The sequence below is a fragment of the Toxorhynchites rutilus genome, chromosome 1 (genome assembly GCF_029784135.1).
Source record: "Toxorhynchites rutilus septentrionalis strain SRP chromosome 1, ASM2978413v1, whole genome shotgun sequence".
NCBI lineage: Eukaryota > Metazoa > Arthropoda > Insecta > Diptera > Culicidae > Toxorhynchites > Toxorhynchites rutilus.
In genome coordinates, this window is record NC_073744.1 from 186,467,348 (window position 1) to 186,489,176 (window position 21,829).

At 40.7% G+C, this 21,829-nt stretch overlaps 1 protein-coding gene across 15 annotated transcripts in view; it reads left to right on the plus strand.

Annotated features, from left to right (window-relative positions):
* LOC129762000 (glutamate receptor-interacting protein 2) overlaps positions 1 to 21,829 on the plus strand; it is a 119,731-nt gene that overhangs the window by 5,562 nt on the left and 92,340 nt on the right. Inside the window, exons 1-3 of one of the 15 annotated variants that reach the window (XM_055759920.1) lie at positions 7,489 to 7,817; positions 7,888 to 8,235; positions 20,442 to 21,355. The exons of 1 other annotated variant lie outside the window; for it this stretch is intronic. In XM_055759920.1, coding sequence (XP_055615895.1) covers positions 21,058 to 21,355 — 298 coding nt within the window. In that variant the 5' untranslated portion in view covers positions 7,489 to 7,817; positions 7,888 to 8,235; positions 20,442 to 21,057. Of the gene's footprint in view, positions 1 to 7,488; positions 7,818 to 7,887; positions 8,236 to 8,266; positions 8,864 to 12,614; positions 21,356 to 21,829 lie in introns of those variants that run through there. 13 more of the 15 variants (XM_055759928.1, XM_055759921.1, XM_055759923.1 and 10 more) reach the window with 13 other exon arrangements.

Sequence of the window (21,829 nt, forward strand, 5' to 3'; positions counted from 1 at the left end):
CCTAATTTCAACTCTGAAAAGCCTCTCCACAAGATGCCACAGAAACGTACGCGGTTAGAAATAGTTTCAAATTCACTGAAAGATTTGAAACCGATTCTTGATGAACTGTAACATATCTAATGCAATCTCATTTTTGACATCATTAGATTTAATTTCAGCGACCTTCAAATGTCTACGGAGTATCGGTATTTCTACCAAAAGCTGCTTTTCCGAAACTTCGTAGTTGCCAGGTTGTTAAATCAACTCTTTCAGTTCACTGTCAGGTGTTCGGCTTCTTCCTTAGACGTTTTTTAACCGATCTTGTAATTCCCGATTTTAATAATGATTTTAGGAAAGGAGGGTATAAGGATGTAGGGACAATCACACATGAAGATCTATAGCTTTAAGAAAAACATATATATGGGACATGTAATCAAGGTCTAACCGAGCCAACACATCTCTCACCGGCACATTGGGCTGTCTTCCTCGGGCCCGAAGGGAGAAATTCGATCTGGCGACCAGATACACCTCGCACGACCAAACAATGTGCTCGATGTCGTGATAACCTTGGCCACAAACGCAGAGATTGCTGCTGGCAAGATTGAAACGAAAGAGTAGTGCATCTAACGAACAGTGATTGGACATGAGTCGGGAGAAGGTGCGGATAAAGTCCCGACTCAAGTCTAGAAGTCTAGTTTCATCGAAGATCGTTGGAGCGATCCTCGATCGTTGGTAATCTGAATATCCATGGATATCTTGCTTCATGGACAGATCAAAATGCACAGAGGAATTGATGTAGTCAGGGAAACAAACACGGTTGGGAATATACGAAGAAGGATCAACCTGCATGGAGATGAATTCATGATGTGAACTCATGAATCCGGAGTGAAAATTTAGCTCGATCAGCTGCTCAAAATTTCCGATCACCAATGGGTTCATAACCTTACACCGGATGAGGAACCGAAGAGATAATAAATTGAAGCGATCTTTTAGTGGGAGTACGCCTGCCAAAACCTCGAGACTCATGGTATGCGTTGAGGGCATACATCCCAACGCAATACGGAGACAAAGATACTGAATTCGCTCGAGTTTAATGAGGTGTGTTTTGGCAGCTGATTGAAAACAGAAACTGCCATACTCCATCACTGAGAGAATAGTTGTTCGATACAACATTATAAGATCTTCTGGGTGGGCTCCCCACCAGGTGCCGGTAATTGTACGGAGAAAGTTTATTCTTTGTTGGCATTTTTTACTCAGATACCTAATATGGGCCCCCCAAGTACATTTGGAGTCGAACCAGACCCCAAGATACTTGAATGACATAGCATGAGTGATCGGTTTACCCAAAAGTTGAAGCTTTGGTTTTGCTGGTCTATGCTTCCTAGAAAAAACCACCATCTCTGTTTTCTCCGTGGAGAATTCGATCCCTAGCCCAATGGCCCAGGTTGAAAAATTGTTCAAAGTATCTTGTAAGGGTCCTTGCAGGTCGGATTCGTTTGATCCTACGACAGACACCACTCCGTCATCTGCAAGTTGTCTTAGGCTGCAATTTTGTGTAAGACAATTGTCGATGTCGCTTACATAGAAGTTGTACAAAAGGGGGCTTAAACATGAGCCCTGGGGGAGGCCCATGTAAGAGACCCGACTTACTGCCGAATCTCCGTGAGAAAAGTTCAAATGTTTCTCACAAAGCAAGTTATATAACATATTATTCAATGGAGGCGGCAGACCCCGAGAGTGTAATTTGTCCGACAAAACCTCTATTGAAACAGAATCGAAGGCCCCCTTTATGTCCAAGAATACTGAAGCCATTTGTTTTTTTTTCGGCGTAAGCCATTTGAATTTTTGAAGAAAGCAACGCAAGACAATCATTCGTCCCCTTGCCCCTGCGGAACCCATATTGTGTATCTGAGAGTAGGCCATTCGTTTCAACCCATCGATCAAGGCGAAACAAGATCATTTTCTCCAACAATTTCCGTATACAAAACAGCATTGCTATTGGGCGGTACGAATTGAAGTCGGACGCGGGTTTTCCGGGTTTTTGAATAGCTATAACTCGTACTTGTCTCCAATCATCTGGAACAATATTATTCTCCAGAAACCGATTGAATAAATTCAACAAGCGATGTTTCGCCACATCAGGGAGATTTTTCAGCAAGTTGAACTTAATTCTATCCGATCCCGGAGCAGAATTGTTACATGAAAGGAGAGCAAGAGAGAATTCTACCATCGAAAACTCAGAATCAAGATCGCACCTATCTTGTGGTATATCTCGAACAATTTTCTGCACGGGAGCGGAATCGGGACAAACCTTCCGTGCAAAATTAAAAATCCATCGATGTGAATATTCTTCGCTTTCATTCGTTGAAGAGCGATTTCTCATGTTTCGAGCCACTTTCCATAATTTTTTCATTGACGTTTCTCGTGACAAACCTCCCACGAAATTTCGCCAATAAGCACGTTTTTTCCCTTTGATCAAGTTTTTAAATTGATTTTCAAGGTCCAAATACGTCTGAAAATTTTCAGGGGTTCCAAGTTTTCGAAAAGCTTTAAATGCATTCGATTTTTCTACATAAAGCTTGGAACACTGGCTATCCCACCATAGATTGGGAGGCCTTCGACGAATAGTGGAACCTGGGATGGGTTTCGTTTGAGCGCGAACCGCGCTGTCATAGATCAAACGAGAAAGGAAGTTATACTCCTCCAATGGAGGTAAACCATCTCTGGAATTGATGGCTAGAGCAATCGCGTCCGCATATTTTTTCCAGTCAATGTGTCTTGTGAGGTCATATGCCATGTTTATAGATTCAGAAGAATTCGACCAAATGGTGATGGAAATTTTGATTGGCAAGTGATCACTACCGTTGGGGTCCTGGATTACATTCCACTCGCAATCTAACGATAGTGAATTCGAGCAAAGCGAGAGGTCAAGAGCACTTGGGTTAGCAGGAGGTTTAGGTACACGTGTTGTTTCCCCAGTGTTCAAAACGGTCATATTGAAGCTGTTACAAAGGTCATATATCAACAATGAACGATTGTCGTCATACTGTTCCCCCCAGGCAGTTCCGTGAGAGTTGAAGTCTCCCAAGATCAATCGTGGCTCAGGAAGGAGTGAGCACATGTCATCAAGTTGTTTGCGGCTAACCGCAGCTCTCGGAGGCCAATACAAGCTGACAATACAGAGGTCTTTGCCTCTGATGTTTGCATGACAAGCAACAGCTTCGATCCCTCCAATAGGTGGAAGGTCAATTCTAAAAAATGAGTGGCACTTATTGATCCCCAAAAGCACCCCTCCGTATCTATCATCACGGTCCAAGCGTATAATATTAAAATCGTGGAAAGAGATATCATCTCGCGAAGAAAGCCAAGTTTCGGACAGAGCAAAAACATCACAATTGAAGTTATGAATTAAAAATTTGAATGTATCCAATTTAGGGATAAGACTACGACAATTCCACTGTAAAACAGTGATATCTCCGACCTCTCTATTTGAATTAGACATCAAGAGAGATAATCATTGCAAGGAGGGGCCATGTTTGCATCAATTGTTGCAAAATTGTCTTTAATACTGGAAGCATTGAGATGTCAATGGTTCTGATGGAGTCCGAAACATTAAAACACTTGAAGATTTGATCCAAAAGGTCAGACAACTTTATAAATCCCGATTGGGAAGTTGAACTGGACGGAAAAATAGGGACAGTTGGGGTTTTTGATGTCCCCTCGAGTGCTGGGTCGTTCGAAGATGAAATATTCCCACGGAAGCCAGGAGGAACCTGGTTTTGCTTGTCCGCTGCACTCGATTTTTTAGGCAAGCTAACAGAGGATATAACCGTGGGGACTTGTTCTTGAACTTTGGGAGTGGTCACATTTTTGCGCCGGGGATTCCCTTTGAAAATAAACGGTGTGCCCCCGCTAGCTGTGTCCGCTTCCATTTCATCAACTGGCAACGTGGAAAAGGTATTGTGTGTTGAGATTGGTTGTTCTTGTTGTTGGGTCAGTGGCGAAGCGCCCTTTAAAATTTCCGCAAATGTGCGCTTCGAGCGTTCCTTTAAAGAGCGCTTCTGTTTCTCCCAGCGACTCTTGTAAGTTTCACAAACTGAGAGCTCGTGTGGGGATCCCCCGCAATATGGACATTTATGCTCAGTCGCACTGCAGGATTTCCCCTCATGTTGCTCTCCGCAAGTGGCACAGCGCTCCTTGTTGGCACAATAATCCGAAGTGTGACCAACTGACTTGCATTTGTTGCAAGTCATGGGCTTTGGCACGAAGAGTCGCACAGGTAGTCTCAATTTGTCCACCATAACGTAGTCAGGGAGGGCGGCACCAGCAAAGGTGACTCGAAACGAGTCGGACGGCGTAAATCTAGTTTGGTCCCCATCATGGGAAAGTTTCCCGAGTTGGCGACAGTCCAAGATTTTCACTTCCATTGAGGGGAGCTTCTTGAACTTGCCTTTTCATTCTGCTTTTATTTGTTCGCTCGTCAGACCCGTTTCAGTTATCACCCCCTCAATTTCTACGTTATGGGAGGGTATAAATGTTCGATATTCGAGAGTGAAATGTTGATCAGCAACAATCTCGTTTGCGTGTTTCCGGTCATTCACGACAACTCGCAATTTGTTCGGTCTAACCCTGCGAATTTCAGATACAGAAGTGTATCTGGCCAGATCTTTCATGATCTGAATCACGTTAAGGTTTTTTCCTTTCGGTTTTGGCCGGAGGAAAACAACCCACGGGCCAGTTCCAGGTGCATCTTCTGGATAAACTCTGACACGTGGAGCGGAGACAACAGAGGGGGAAGACGAGGACGAGGACGAGGACGAGGACGAGGACGAGGACGAGGATTGGGTTGGATCGGAAGCATCAGAAGGGGGAAGCGAAATCGATGATGGGAGAGGGGGAGTGGAAGTAACAGTGGGTTGAGAAGGGAGGCTTGCAATTTTCTTAGAGGGGGCTTGGTAGGATGAGCGGATTCGTCCCCAGAAGAATTATCTTCCTTATGAGGGACTCGTTTATGTTTTTCCCCAGATCTTGTATGAGATTCATTATCGGAGATCTCCATCTCTGGAGATCCTCCACTATACTCCATTTTACAAAGATTTCTGTCTTATTTTTAATTTATTATTGATTTTAACAATAATCTCAAAAAAAATAGCAAAAAAAAAAATGATAATAATTGATAATAATATTAAACAATGAACAAATGAATTGAATAATAATATTAATAATAAATATGTGTACCTTAATATAAAAGTTGTTCCAATAATGCGCTCTACTGCCCTAATCAGGGAGAGACAGAGGCTACGCGCTACGGAGACAACACAATAGCGCAAGAATAGCTTACGGAGCCACGTGGTGATGAATCCCGTTTGCGACAGTCACGCGATGTCGACCCCGTTATGCCGAATCAGTTCAACAGCCGCAATCCGGCTCGCTGCAAGAGCGCTGGTTCCTTTGTTCCTTCGTTCCACTTAACAAAAGGTCAGGTCGAAAGCGGACAGCAATGACCTTCACTCGTACACGATTCACTCGTACCAATAGCACAATAGCAAAAGTGGCAACGCACAATACCGACACTGAACTTCACTCGTCAAGAGTTGGATAACGAATGAATTATTTTCTTGAAGCGTGAAAGAGACAGACTGATCAGGAGCGAGCTTCGGCACTAGCGTATTGTGTTTTGTTTACAAACAAAACACAGTAGACTTCCAATGTGGCTGAAGAGTGGTTTTAGCTAGTTGGCCCACCTTAGGATATACTTCTACGCGCCTTGGCTTTACCCACCCAAAACGAAAAAAACTAGGAGTGGGTTATATCTGTGATATAACCGCAAGGTTAACGTAGGGCTACCATTGGGTTAGTAATCATTTGTTAGAATGTTAATTTAAGTCAATTCTCAATAAATGGATGATTGGATATTTTGTTTTCCCTTGGAATTGTCTTGCGATCTGTTCAAATATATACGACGGCCAGCCGACGCATCATGTATTATGTGTCAACTGCAGAAAAATCGAGACTGGACTGAAATTTCAAGAATCTATCGCTATTTGTAAATATTTAAATAAATTTAAATAATTTAAATGCTTTCGAAGCAGTTTTGAGCTATTGAAATAAGTTTCATGTGGCCAATAACTAAAAAACATCTCTCATAGATCTTTTACCTTTCGAATAATGTTATTTCCATAAAACTTTGTTCATCCGGTAGAGAGCTATTAACGCTCAAAACCTTGTACTTCGAACGTAACCCCCTCGTATTTTTTCGTAGACTGATCCCCCTCTATAGAAATCAGAAACATAGTCCTATGTCAAAAAGATTCCATTGTGGAGGAAACGAAAATTGGATCCGAGAAACGAAATGGGTGTCAACGAATTTGCAAAAGTTTGCAAGTCGGACAACCAGTCTGTGATTTGGATGTACTTGACTCGAACATGATATGTTGATGTACAAAGAAGCCTGCAACATAAAATGGAAGAGGACGAAAACGAGACACAACTAGAAATTTTCCTTATGTTTGCGAAGGCGGCAGACAGCATAACTTGACAATTGCTATAGTTTCGTCCTTGTCAAGGGACAATGCTGTTTGGGAGAACTAGGGCAACATGGGGGTGTAATTGATAGTTATGAATATTTGTCCTTTTCGAATGCAAATTGTCGATTGGAGCACTGATTATTGTATAAGCCTTCTTCGCGTGGTGTCGACTCCTGAGCTAACCGAGATATTCGCGCAAGCGGACGGTTCTTCCCGGTGTCCTTTTACAGGTCCCCCTTTGCAGTTTGAAGTTTTTCGTTTCGTGCAATCTTTGCGAGAAACTGTTAACCTATTACGGTTGTAGTGCCAATGGTGATCAAACTTACGACAGGTTTCATCTTCAAGATTAGGGCGTAAGTTTCGGTACTCTTTAAATCCCAACTTCGTATTGGAGTACAATTTTTTTCTTCGAATTCACTAATGAAGGGAAGAAAATTGTGGATTAAATTTATCAATGTTTATTAACAAATAAACTACTCATTTAATTGCTTCATCGAGATTTAGATTTTTTCCGGAAGGCTACAAAGCTTTATTCTTCTGGAAATAGTAATATTCACGTGCCGTTGATGGTTGCGTACCATCGTTCTTTCATCGCCTTCTGAAGTTAAGTCGACGGCTGAGCAGATATAAACTAAAAACTGTCTTTTCCATTCTCCACATCAATTTTCCACTAATCATCAGCAGAAGCGCTGCAGAAGATTCCTTCGCTCTCGGAACAGCTGTGTCTGAATGATGATGATGATTGCCAAAATAGAACTCTCATTTTCCCGTGTTCTTTCTTTCTCTCGCATCGCCATGGTTTACTGTTAGCAATGTCGCAGGGAGGAAAACATCGCAAGAATATCGCTCACGCAGTTTTTCTCACCGCCAATCATCATCGCAATCATCAGCGTTCCTTCTACGAGCGTCCGCGCGCTAAACGCGCCCCAATCTTTCGGCAGTCCAAGAGCAGTAGCAGCAGCAGGAACCGAGTCGTCAGCCAGTTCCTTCAGACATTTTTCGGCACTCGGTCGGAGCAAATCACACGTTGCGGCTCGCGCGCGGTGATCGCGTTTTTTTTTTCATTCTTATTTTCGCGCGCTGTTTGTGTGTTCGTGTGTGGAGGAGAAGATTATTTTGAAAGATTTTTTTTTCTGTCTATCGTAAAAAGTGGAAGGTTGTTACTTTGGATCGACAAAATATTCGAACGATTTTTATGGTAATGCGTGCCCCGGGGAAGAGTCACAATTTATGGCCATCGAATCCGGGTAAATTGTGAAGTCCCCCTCATAATCGTCCGCGGCCACCGGTGTCAACTGGTGGGATCAATCGGTGAGCTACGGAACGACGAATTTTTCCTGAATCCATCCATCTAAAGTTTGCTTATTTACGACGGCAGCAGCAGCAGCAGCAGCAGCAGTGTGAAGACGTGTGAAGTGAAGATGTGTTGGTGAAACGTGTCACGGCGTGTCACAACTTTATGTGTGCGGATTTACCCGATCCGATCGCGACTCGACTCGAGGTGCCAGCAGTGCTAGTGCTGCAGTTGTCTCGAGAGTGGCCAGGAGCGGAGCGAAAAACGCCTGGCGCAGTTTTTGTGTGGTCGTGAAATCGGTCGTGATCGCGCGTCTGGGCGATTCTGGGAAATGTTTTGGGGCGAGTTTGCGAAGGGCGTAACGGACGAATCATCGATCGCTGCGATCGAAAGTGTTTTTGGTGTTTTATGATAAGTTGTGTTTTCGGATGATAGGTGGGAAATCACATTGGTTTGTCGTGTCACGTTGTTTCGAAGAATTATTTGTACTAATAGTTTTTCATGATTGAGCTACTTCGCAAAGTTAATAAGCGTTTCGAGTCTGAGGCTGTGGGACATACATAATCCCGTAAAAATATTTCCCACCATCCAATATGGAATTAGTTTCAAATCCTCATCAAACAAATTTAGCAGGGACTAGACGACTGACAGTTTATGATTATGGCATCCGCTTTGGAAAACAGTTCGCAAACAGCACAACTCCGTCTTGTATCACTATTTGGATTGCCTTGGACAAATACTCTCTAAAACCATTCAAAAGATTCAAAATACAACTTTATCATAACTGATATTGTCCCCTATAAAAGTACTTCCAATGGAATGCAGCCGCACTTGTCGTAGAACTACGCTGTTGTTTTGTTCGAGTCACTTGTTGATAACTTCGGATATTATTTTAGAATGGTGCGAGATTTTAGAAATAACTGGTCGCCCTGAAATGTTTTGACGTAGGACTACGTCTTTCATTTCTATACCGGGGTGTAAAACCAAAGTTTCGAGAACGAAAGCGTTACGCCGGAGACCGAGATTTTGAGCGTTAATAGCTCTTAAACAACTGAACGAAATGGTATGATAAACACTTCATTTGAAAGATAAAATGTCTACGCGTCATATACTTGTTACTTTTTCATCCAAAAACTTGTTTCAATAGTCTTAAAATTGCTTTCAAAACAGGCTATTGAAATCACCAATCGGTATATAAGCGAGCGCCGCTCGTAAACCCACTCAGTTATGATTGAACAGCGATTGGAGCATGTTGTCGCTGTTGTTGTGAAGCTAATTTCGTTTATCATGAAAGCGCTGATGAACGGTGTCACCAAGAGCCTGTTTGTGCACCTAAGCCCAAAAGGGAATCCATCAGGAGGAGAGTGATGCCACGGTTCCGCTTGAAACATCGGAGCAGCCGCCACACACACACACACACATACACACATACACGCGTGGAATTCTCGTTGCTATCATCGTTGCTGAAAAATAATCTGCCAGTTCCCCTGGGAATTGAAAAATACATTCATGCGAAATAGTTTATTTTAATGTTTTCTATCCATATAACACTGCAACCAAATACATTTGGTTTTGTTATTTTTCAATAAATCGCAATTAACAGGAAAGCTTCTGAATATTTTTTTCCCCATCAGTGGAAATTTTCGTATCCAATGTTGGATGCATAACATGAAAAACGGAAAATGTTTTACATCGCGAAAATCAAGTCATTTTCGAGCGATTATTTGCTTTCTACTCATATAATGCTGCGACCAAATACATTTCGTTTTGGATTTTTTCAATCAAGTGCGATCAACGTAAGACCACGTCTTTCGGCAATTTATTAGAGGTGCAATGAATCTTTAGGAATTCCCGCTCTACGCGCACTGGCAAACAATGTTTACTCAACAATTTCTCAAACTAGAAATGGGTGTTGTGAGAGAGGATTAGCGAACGCGAAAACGACAAACGGGAGAAAGATACGTTTGGAGGTTGAAGGAAATTGGCAGAAAACTTCTTCATTCTATCATTCAAATAATGTGATTCATACCACATCGTTTTGCCAGAAAGAGATTATTAATGTTCAAAGGAGGAATCGAGTCCTCCGAGGAAATTACCCAGCGCAAATTAGAGTCGACTATCGATTGCGGCATTCGTACACAAATAATTTTATAATGCAGTTTCACCAAAGTGATTTCTTCGGATATATTCACTACATCATGTCATGTATTTCATATTCTTCATTAAGAAATCCATATCCATGGCACCTATCGGTAACGAATTATTATCGAAACAATGATTTTCGCTAAATGCTCCTTTCAGTTCGGCCTGTAAAAAACTTTTCTAAACTCTAATCCATCAAATTTGGAGCCCTGAAAAGGGCCGTTGATTATATGCTAAGCTAATATAGCAAGCTCTCCTCGGATACGATGGGCCAGCTAGATGTCCTTGGGCATGATGTGACGCGTTTTGCATGGATAGCACACAAATTGGTATCTTCGAATAAGCCTCCTGCAGCGTCATAACCGCGGAACTTTGGAAGCGCAAGTCGGTTTTGAAGTCCTGAGCAATTCCACGAACCAAATGCTGCAAAGGTAGCTTGCGGATCAGCAATTCGGTCGACTTCTGATAGCGATGAATTTCACGCAAAGTTCCCGGTCGATAGCGATGTGGCTTCTCCACCTATCCTGCTACTGGTGCGCTTATCCGAGCTGACTTCGTGTGCCTTACCACCGAATGACTAACGAGCTGTCTGCGAAAGACTAACGAGCTCGAGTCCTCACGGTGTGAGAGTAGAGTAAGAAATGAACGAAAGCAAAGGAAGTGTCATTTTATAAATCATAAAAGTATAGAATCTAAATCCCACCCTCATTATATTCGTGAGTATACAGTAAGCTTATACAATAAAGAGGGTGGGGTTTACATTCGATTCTTTTATGTTTTATAAAATGACACTTCCCTTGCTTTCGTTCATTTCTTACTCTACTCTCGCACCGTGAGGACTCGCTTCATCGGGACTAAGCAAACAGCTCGTTAGTCTTTCGGTGGTAAGGCACCACGAAAGCAGCTCGGATAAGCGCATCAGCCGCAGGAAGCGTGAAGAAACCACATCGCTATCGACCGGGAACTTCGCATGAAATTCGTCGCTATCAGAAGTCGACCGAATTGCTGATCCGCAAGCTACCTTTGCAGCATTTGGTTCGTGGAATTGCTCAGGACTTCAAAACCGACTTGCGCTTCCAAAGTTCCGCGGTTATGACGCTGCAGGAGGCTTATTAGAAGATACCAATTTGTGTGCTATCCATGCAAAACGCGTCACATCATGCCCAAGGACATCCAGCTGGCCCATCGTATCCGAGGAGAGCGTGCTATATTAGCTTAGCATATAATCAACAGCCCTTTTCAGGGCTCCAAATTTGATGGATTAGAGTTCAGAAAAGTTTTTTACAGGCCGAACTGAAAGGAGCATTTAGCGAAAATCGTGGTGTCGATGATAATTTGATACCGATAGGTGCCATGGATATGGATTTCATAATGAAGAATATGAAATACATGACATGATGTAGTGAATATATCCCCATATCGAAGAAATCACTTTGATGAAACTGTTCACCGTTTGTCGTTTTTAATTGTTGGGAAAGGGCATTATTTCTGCTGACTAATTTCCAAGAAAAAATCCATTCCTTCTTTAAGCGTGATTCATTCTGCTTCGGATCAACGGAACAGTGATAATTATTTCATACAAAAGATAAAATGTCCAAGAGTTATATGATTGCTATTTATTGAGTCGAAAAATTGTTTCAATAGCTTAATGATAGCTTCGAAACAGGTTATTGAAATCATTCGTATCCGTATGTAGCGCGCCCACTTGGAAACCCATTAATCTTATTGGAATGTGAGATGGGGAAGCTCATACTTACGTCTATGCATTATGCTGTACACTACAGACTTTTTTTCTCCGTACTGATTAAGAAGCCGACCGAACTATCGGTCGACAAGTCAGTCTGCAGTCGGCGAGGGCCCTTAATTTCGTTTTTGCAGGCCGAACCGAAAAAATTTCAGTCGAGTTAACTCTTTTTTACAGTAATGCTTTTGAATCCGGACACTTTGCATTACATTCAATATCATACCACAGCCATAACATTTTTTTCATGTTGAATTTATGCGATTAATAGTTGCTAATATAGTTACTGATAGTTTCTTGATAGTTACTAATCAATCGCATTAATTCAACATGCAGAAAATGTTGTGGCTGCGGTATGGTATTAAATGTAACGCAAAGTGTCCGGATTCAAATACATTACTGTATACTTACTTCGATGTTATTCGTTTCTCTCTCAGGGTAAGCAACGAAGGGAGGGGTTTAGATTCTATACTTTTATGGTTTATAAAATGACGCTTCATTTGCTTTCGTTCATTTCTTACTCTACTCTCGCACCGTGAGGACTCGTTTGTGTGGGACTAAGCACACAGCTCGTTAGTCTTTCGGTGGTAAGGCACACGAAAGCTATCGACCGGGAACATTGCGTGAAATTCATCGCTATCGGAAGTCGACCGAATTGCTGATCCGAAAGCTACCTTTGCAGCTTTTGGATCGTGGAATTGCTCAGGACTTCAAAACAGACTTGCGCTTCCAAAGTTCCGCGGTTATGACGCTGCAGGAGGCTTATTCGAAGATACAAATTGGTGTGCTATCCACGCAAAACGCGTCACATCATGCCCAAGGACATTCAGCTGGCCCATCGAATCCAAGGAAAGGGTGCTATATTAGCTTAGCATATAATCAACGGCCCTTTTCAGGGCTCCAAATTTGATGGATTAGACTTCAGAAAAGTTTTTTACAGGCCAAACTAAAACGAGAATTTTCGTTTGGATGCCATACAGCATCGAGAAAATTCCGGAAAGATCTAATCGTTGCTGAAAAATAATCTGCCAGTTCCCTGGGAATTGAAGAATACATCCATGCGAAAGAGTATTGTTTTCAAATTATATGGCGAACACAGCGACCAAATACATTTGATTTCGTAATTTTTCAATCAAGTGTAATTAGCTGGAAAGCTTCTGAAGATTATTCTTTCCCATCAGTAGGATATTTTCGTATCCAATATTGGATGCATAACATGAAAAACGGAAAATGTTTCGTATCGCGAAAATTATATAATTTTCAATCGATTATTGCTCAGTCGCCGAAATTTTCATACTCAGAGAGTTCATTCTCCTCTAGTTTGCCTTCCAAATTGCCATCGTAAACCACACCTTCTCTCGATTCAATCACGCACGAAAAGCATACTGAAATGATATTCAACATCGTTACTGAACGAGCTGAACGGTGAGGGATCGAGGGATTCATTACCTGGCCTGACCTGACCTGAAATGCAATCAGTTTGTTTTAACTGTGAGGGAGCGCAGAAAAGCCGATGCTGATACTCTCGTGACCAAGAGAGTATCAGCATCGAAATACGGTTCCTCGGGAAGACATAGAAGCAGCCGCCACACCCACACACATACACGCGCGCAACTCTTTTCATTTGCTGGTTATCGAGAGGAAATCTGGAAAGAAATGATCGTTGCTGAAAAATAATCTGCCAGTTCCCCTTGGAATTGAAAATTACATTCAAGCGAGTTTATTTTAATGTTTTCTATCCATATAATACTGCGACCACATACATTTGGTTTTGTGATTTGTCAATCAAGTGCAGTTAGCAGGAAAGCTTCTGAAGATTATTCTTCAGAACAAGGTTTTTTGTATCCAATATTGGATGCATAAAACCTTGAGTCTCCAACGTAACACTCTCGTTTTTTAAGTCACCCAAATATTTATTTATTCATTCATTCAGGATGGATTTAGATTCAACTTCAAACAAATGATCTCTAAATCAACGATAGTCCTACGTCACCCTTGCGGTTATACCATAGATATAACCCACTTCCTGTTTTTTTTTATTGTAGAATCAGTTGATGATAATTGATTAATGATTCATTCTTGCCCTTCTTGGTGGCTAAATAAACAAAATAATTTCTATCTGTTAATCTCAATAATCTCGAAAAGAGTTGCATTGCTTCATTATGTTCAAGCTTAGCGCAAATGTCATCCTTGTTGAAAGCAGTTTTGCGATTGGCACGCGAACCTAAATAACTCACAACTTTCCAACACGACATTCACTATGGTGAATACCTCGCTATACGGCCGCTCTTTATACGGCATTTCGTTGAACAACGCTGGAACCGATCCGATATAATTTGTATGAATTTGTATTAGAATAATTGATTCGTTATACGGCTTTGTTTTAGCGGCCAAGGAAAGTATCCAGGCTGTAAAGCGAGGTATGAGTGTATTCCTCAAATAATTATGTGGCGCACAACCTTAACGCCTGCTTCGCCATAGCGTCAGTTTGATGGATTGATGCAATGTCAAAGGCACCAACGAAGCTCTTATAATGACGACAAACAAGCGATGTTAACTGGTTCGAAGAAAGAACAAGTCAGAATATTTTGTCTTCATTCCTAACGCAAATATTCCTCTTCCTCTACCTCACTCTTTGTTTATATTTATTACAAGCTGATCCGACGAACTTCATCCCGCCCGCAATAGATTTTTTGATTTGACTATTTTCAAACATCCACGTTTTCCTACTAAGTGAACGTTAGTGAGTCCAATCACTGAACTCTTCATTTATTACCCTTTGACCCTTTACAATTTCCTTTTAATATAAATTGCCTAGTATTTCTACAAAAATTCGTCCGTTATTTTCAGACACAATTCTCGTTCAAGATTCTTCAAGCATTTGGAAATAACATGTTTCTCCGTTGCATGGAATACATGTTTGATACAGAGAATATTACAAAATAAAGACAGCTCAAATCGGACCATTCCTTCCTCGGGTTTAGGGCACACCAACACATTTGGCCTTCCATTTTTGTTTATATACATAGAAGATATAGGAATGCGTTATACCGTCTGAAAATCCTTTTCCACTTTTTTTTTTTTGGCGCTAACAAAAATCAATTTCGTTAGCGCCAACATCAAATGGACTAACAACGCTTATTATGATGTAATTTTCGAACATGTGGGAATTCAATTTGCCGAATTTTCCGACCTTCCTTCAGGATTTTCCGATTTCTCTCCACTATATTGATCTACGGGAAGAGACGAATACAACAAAATACAGGAGGCTAAAATCGGACCATCCCTTCTTCGGGTTTTCCGCTTACCAATAGATTTTGCCTTACATTTTTATTTATATAGATAGATAGATATAAGATATGGTAATGCGTTATTTCGCCTGAAAATCCATTTCCACTTACGAACAAAGATCAATTTCGATAGCGCAAACATCGAATGGACTAACAACGCTTATTATGATGTAATTTTCAAACATGTGGGAATTAAATTTTCCGAATTTTCCGACCTTTCTTCAGGATTTTTCGAAAATATCCGGTTTTTCTCTCCACTATATTGATCTACGGGAAGAGACGAATACAACAAAATAAAGAAGGCTAAAATCGGACCATCCCTTCTTCGGGGTTTCCGCTTACCAACAGATTTTGCCTTATATTTTTATTTATATAGATAGCGGTGGCATAATTTGCACCACCAACCAATCGTCCATCATAGCAGCAAAATATTAGGTGATTGTTGCATCGTGACAGGGTCAATGCACACGGGAGCAGATACAAATGGGGTTTCAGCGTAGCGAAGATGTGCTATTTGTACATACGCGTTATGAAGCACGCACGTACACACACACACAAAGCCATGTATCGATGGCTTAAAGCAACTAAATATACACACACTTATTTCTGCTTGGCACTCTTCTCAACAGAAGTCCTTTCTATTAATATTTCCGGTCTCGATTAGCTCCGCTGTCATCCTTGGTGGAGATAGTTTTGATAATGTCATGCGAAATCAAATCACACACAAAATTCCTGAACAATTATTTTCTTGGTGGTCGATGATAGCATAGTTTGATGACACGTTTAGTTCAGTTTGATGACATGTATAGTTCAGAACCTTACTGGAATGGCGTCAGTTTGATGTAATGATTGCAATGCCAAGTGATGATGCAAAACAAGGAAGAACAAGCGATGTTTATTGCTTCGTATCTAGAACGATACTGAATGTTTGCCTCAGCGAGATACAATATTTATACTCTAGGCAGATATTTCCCTTCGTTATTCTTCTTCTTCTCTTATTTGTTCACGGAGACTTTAAATCATTTCCCTTCGCTGATCACCGATAAGTTGCTCGCTATTGACGGCATGGTTAGGGAAACTCACAAATGAGCAGAACAAATGTATGGAGAAATGGAAATGCTCCTAGTTTTCATCACATTAAACCTTTTACACACCAGGGTATTGTAATGTATAGTATAAAAACCAAATCTGAGGGAATTTTTGATTCGTTTGGTATGTAGATCTTCAAAACCCAATCGCGGCAAAAATAGTTGTTAGCGTTAACTTTATTTCATAGAACGTGACCTGTTTTCTGATTTGGCACCCTTAATGAAAGACGTAGTTCTACGTCAAAAAGATGGGTGGGTAAAGTCGGGGACATAACCGGAGAAACGTAGGAGTACACCAAGAGCTTTCAACTGAAATAAATGATCGAATACGTGAGCAGTTTTTCTGTACCTATTAGTAAAATTACAAACTGCCATACGTCGAAACTCTTCTAGACAAACTGAATGCAGACACAGGCAATTTTGCGTCAGTAACATCTCTGTGTGCTGGATCGATTGCAAGAAAGCAATGGATGACGGTTTTCTGTTGAATGACAACAAAATTAAAACTCGTTGGCTTTAGGAAAGAAAAGGATAGCAGATAACAGATGGCTGGCTTGTGTGTCTGTTGACTTCGTTGTCTTACTATCCATATTTTCAAATTCCCCTCGGACAGAATTATATTGTACGGTGGTTAGTTGCGATTGTTTTCGCAATAACAGCGATATTATTAAAATGTATTTCGCTGCTGCTCTAGTCGCTTTTTGGTTGACTCAACTGTATCGATCGTAGAGTCCCCAATGACCAATAAGCTCGAAAACACTTCTAAATTAACATAAGCTCTCCGCAAGCAAACAAAAATCAGTTTACATTTTTTTTCTATTGTTTCGGATATACAGGGTCTTTCAGATTGAACGCTCATGCAAAAAAATCGAATAGCTCCTTATAATTTTTTTTTCGCTCGATTTTTTTTGTAACACTGCATTCCTAACTTCGGGACGATAATATTCGGCTACCCGTTCAGTCTGATCGGATGGTTTTTAGTGTCAAGATGTACAATTTACAAGAACATGTATTATTAGTGAAATCGTATTACTCGAGCAACCGAAGCCTTGATGAAACTTGGTCCTCTTATGGTAAGAATTTCAACATTTATCGTCGTCGATTACTCCCTCTGAGGGTACGTGAAGGACCGTTGCTATGCTAATAAGCCACAAAATTTGGAGGAACTTAAAGAAGGATTTTCAACAGCATCGAAGTCGCGCTGTTAGAGTTGTGCAAGAATTTTGTGCACCATTCTAAAAGCGTTATCGGGGTGGTCACATCGAAAATGTCGTAAAATAAGCTTTATTTTCGTTTCTGAAAAATAAAAATCGGTTCACTTTTGTAGATGTTTTCAACATTTGTTGCGTGAGCGTTTAATCTGAAAGACCCTGTAACTTTAGCATCGAACTGTTGTATAGAATTGTATTGTAATAACACTTTTGTGTAAAGTTTGGTGGTCCTGAACAATTGATTCGCGAGAACAAACTGCCGTATGTCGGAATTTGTGTCCATATTTTGCTAACGTACTCTCCTAGACAAACTGAATGCAAACACAGGCAATTCTGCATCAGTATCATCACTGTGTGTGTTTTTCCACAATTTGATTTATGATGAAATATGTTTTTTTTCTTCAAATTTATGCTTATTTTTTATTTGATTAGGCTTCTTTCGTTTTTTTTATTCCCTTTAGACATTTATTTCATGATATTTTTTTCTTCCTTTCTTTGTATCTGAAGTTTTGCTTGTTCGATCCTCCATGCATAGCTAACTACTAATAAAAAATGACGCGAGTAATAACTACGTTCAGACGGCGAACCTTTCAATTGGAACGCTAGTGACATTCAAGAAGAAGGATATATGAAGAATCCATTGTATAATTTAGGCTCCCTCTTCAGAAAGATGCAGAGTGTTTGGCTAAGGTCTATTACTTTTTGGTAGCTGTTGAAAGTGTTGCTGAACAGTACTAGGATTTCCTAGTAGGATTTCCGTTAAAAAATCGCAAAAGAAATAAAAGAAACGCAAATAACCGCAGAGAAAACAGCGTAATGTAAAAGTCACTAGAAATATTCAAACGCGGAAAAAACCTCATGGACATAAATGCCGCAAGGAAAAAAGCGCAATGTTTTCTTTAACCTAATAGTAAATGCAAGTCGATTTTTCTTCATGAAAATCACATGTAATCAAGACGAGTTTGGGTTTGTTGAAAAGTTTTTTTTTGTTTTTTAGTGATTTTCTTCAAAGAGAAATAATGATCATGGTTTGTCCAAGTTTAGTGTTGTTTGGATACCATCTATGTAAATAAGTTCAAACTTACGGGATACGTCCGAACGGCAATTCTGACATTACGTATTACCTTCCACTTCACTTTCCTTGGGTTTGTCTGGTTTTAGAAATCACTATTTTTGAGTGAAGAAATTCGAATGTTCAAGTAGATGTTGCATTTCTCATTGCTTGAGTTTACTGTCATCATATTGATCCATTCATGATCATCATATTGATGCTTTCTTCAGAATATTGCCTTTTCTTGGGCTTTTTAAAAGTGAACTCAGTACAAACGGCACCGCATGTGGAAAAAGCAACATTAGTGAATCGGACAAACCATGATCAGAATTGAGATCATCGAGATGTATTAATTCCAAGATTCGGATATATAAATCTGATTCAAATGGTGTGCAAGCATGATGTTCACAATATTTGTTAGAGTTACAATCCAGAAAAGATCTGAAAAGGTGCCAAGTAATCATCTGGTGATTGATTAAAAGTTAGCTCAAATGAGAGGGCGTATTGACACCAATAGATGGTGGATTTAATAACCCTTTAAAACATGTGAATCCGTAAAAATATTCTAAAAAACTACTGTAAATCATGAAAAAGACTATTTTATCATTTGATTTGATTTGCCACAGGTGCGCTGAACTAGAGCATTCAAAAAAGTGTACAAACCAAGATCATATTTTCGACTGGGAAAACCAACATCATTTACCTTACTCTTTATCTCACTTCAATGCAGGGAATGCAGAGTTAAAGAAGTAAATAATTGAATAATTAGGGAATTAAAAAATTGAATAGGATTAAACAATTGAAGAATTAAAGATGTAAATAAAAATGCTATCAAAAATGGTGCATATAACATAATATGTTTCCAACATAAACCATGGATAATCCTAACTTAAAACGGGATAGTGGAATTTTATTTACGATAAAACGTACCATTAACTCATCCGTTTTTTTGCTATATTGCGCAAGTATGAAATCTGAATTATTTCGAAGAAAACATCCTACTCTTTTCAAAGTATTTTTAATCAAAAGCTATACATTTTCCCATCCCTTTGGCAGTTTGAGGATGCCACGCTAGCTAAAACAATTGCTCCTTTCCAGGAACAAACTATTTTGATATTGCCATTTTTCGATATTTTCGTAAGATTTGAAGTGTACATGTACCATCGCTACCAATAGGTGGTAGTCAGAAGGAGTCAATTCTGGTGAGTAAGTCGCATGTGAAGGAACTTCTCAACCAAATGACGCAAGCGTTTCCTTGATCGAAGCATTATCATGCAACAAAATCACTTTGTGTTGCCTTTTTTTGGTATTCTGGTTGTTTTTCACCCTAAGGTCGATCAAAATTGACCTTTTCTTGTCGGTTGCGTTCGGTATTAACTGTTTCGCCGGGTTTGTGTAGCTCATAGTAGATCAAACCCTTCCGGTTCCACCAGACAACAAAGCATGGTCTTCCGTGCATAGCGATTTGGTCGTGCAACTGATATTGCAGATTTCCGTGAACTTTTTCAAGATCTTCGACGCTCAGGATTCTGACCATGACTTCCAAACGTGTGGAGATGGCTTTGCGAGTTACGTCCTTTACTCGATAGCCCCTAGAGCTTAGCAACCGAAACATAAAGTTTTGGAAATTGATACAAAGATAAAAAAAAGGACTCGACGCAACACGTCGCCACGTCGCAAATCGTGGGGAGTTAATTACTGTCCAAATAAAACTTCGAGTAAAAACAAAGCTAGAGACAAACCAAAAAAAAAATAAATCTTTATGTATCAAAAGTCTGTCCCCGTCTGGCGCGTTATGAAACACAGCTACCAAAGCAGAACTCCCTGGCGGTCTCGGGAAATCTTGGCCAAGTCGTCAAGGTGGGTTTCCGGGGGCGAACCGAGAGGACAGCAATGAGTGTGCGTAGTGTGTGTGTGTTGTGTAGCGATTTTTCTTCGATATAGAGAGGACGACCTTAAAAATAGATTTTCGGCGGCGCTTGGAAATAAGTTGAGTTATGGTAGCGGAGGGCGGCAAAAATCGAAACATTTCAGTTGACACTGAACGTCTCTCTTTCGGTGGGGGGGATCAATTTCATTCAAAGTGGTCAATTTGTTGGGTTTTTTTCCTGCTTACAGAACCATTAAAAAAACGCGAGTTCGCCTGCCATATTCAATGTCTGCCTCGTGGTGAAGAATTGACGCGTGTGCTCTCGGAAATTCATTCATGAAAAGTGGCTACGATAGATATGGCAAAAGGTTTGATTTAGCAAGAAAAAAAAACAAACAGACAATTTAAAAAAGACAGTGAAGATGGCTGCGAGCGCGTGTTTCTGTTGAGTCGAGGATATTAACACGTGAAACATAGTAGGCGGAGAAAAGCATAGCAAAAAGTGAATTGTTGACACACGAGATGTCAGTTGCACAACGAAATTTTATTGCGTTTGCGAACCAAAGTGAACAATAAAAGTGTGCTTACTTTCCTTTCGCGAGATCGGTGCCGAATTGATTTTTCAACTGGCGACGGAATTCTGTATGATTACAAAAGAACGGAGAGTGGCCAAAAAAAAAATCGCCAGTCGTAGACTGAGTGAGATTTGCACAAAATTCAAGCGAGAAAAACGCAAAACAACAGTGGAAAACCATTTATTCCCACCACGGGAATAAATCTTAAAGCGACTGCAATCGATAGAGAGAAGGAGAGAGAGAGAGAGCGAGTCCCATAACAGGAAGAAAAACAGCGAAAGGGAAAATCATGAAGCTGTGGAAATCGAAGAAATGCTCTTCCGGCAGTGGAGGAAATGGCACGAGCTGTGTGACGGGGGGTAGCGGTGGTGGGAAGGGCGGTACACTATCGAAAAGCTGCAATTTCAATAGCCACAGCAGCAGCAACAACAGCTTCGAGGACAATAGCGTCGAGACGTCGTTTATCAACCCGACGGCAACTGGGATCGCTGGTGGCGGCACCGGGACGGCTGCAGTAACGACCGCCGGAACGCCAGCGGCTGGCCTGATGCCATCATCCGGGGGAACAAGTGGGAGTATACTGTCGGGTGAGTTGGTCACATAATAAATGTATGCACTTTTTTTTGGTTGATGGCTTTCAACGAAACATATTTTTTGCGGCACGTTATGGACTGATTTTTTTTTCTCGTCACGATTACACACCGTGAATACGCATAAACAATACCGTCCAATTTGTGCGCGGAGTCTCTCTGCTGACTTCTGTGGAGTCTCCCTAAGGTTACATGATGGCGTCATTCGTTGTACTGATGCGGCTGAACAGTTCTGGCCGTACTTGTCAGCGTGCAGAACACTCATTGAACCGTAAAATTTTGTATTCGTTTTTCATTATTGATACGCTGGAGGAAACATTCTGCGGGAAATAAAAACAATGGGCACACGATTGAATTATTCTCAGCCTAATTCGTGTGCCATAAACCTTTCAAATGTATTATTTTCGAAGAGTAATGCTTTTTATTCATTCGATTGGAATATACAGTGATTGGCAAAATAAAGTGCCCACT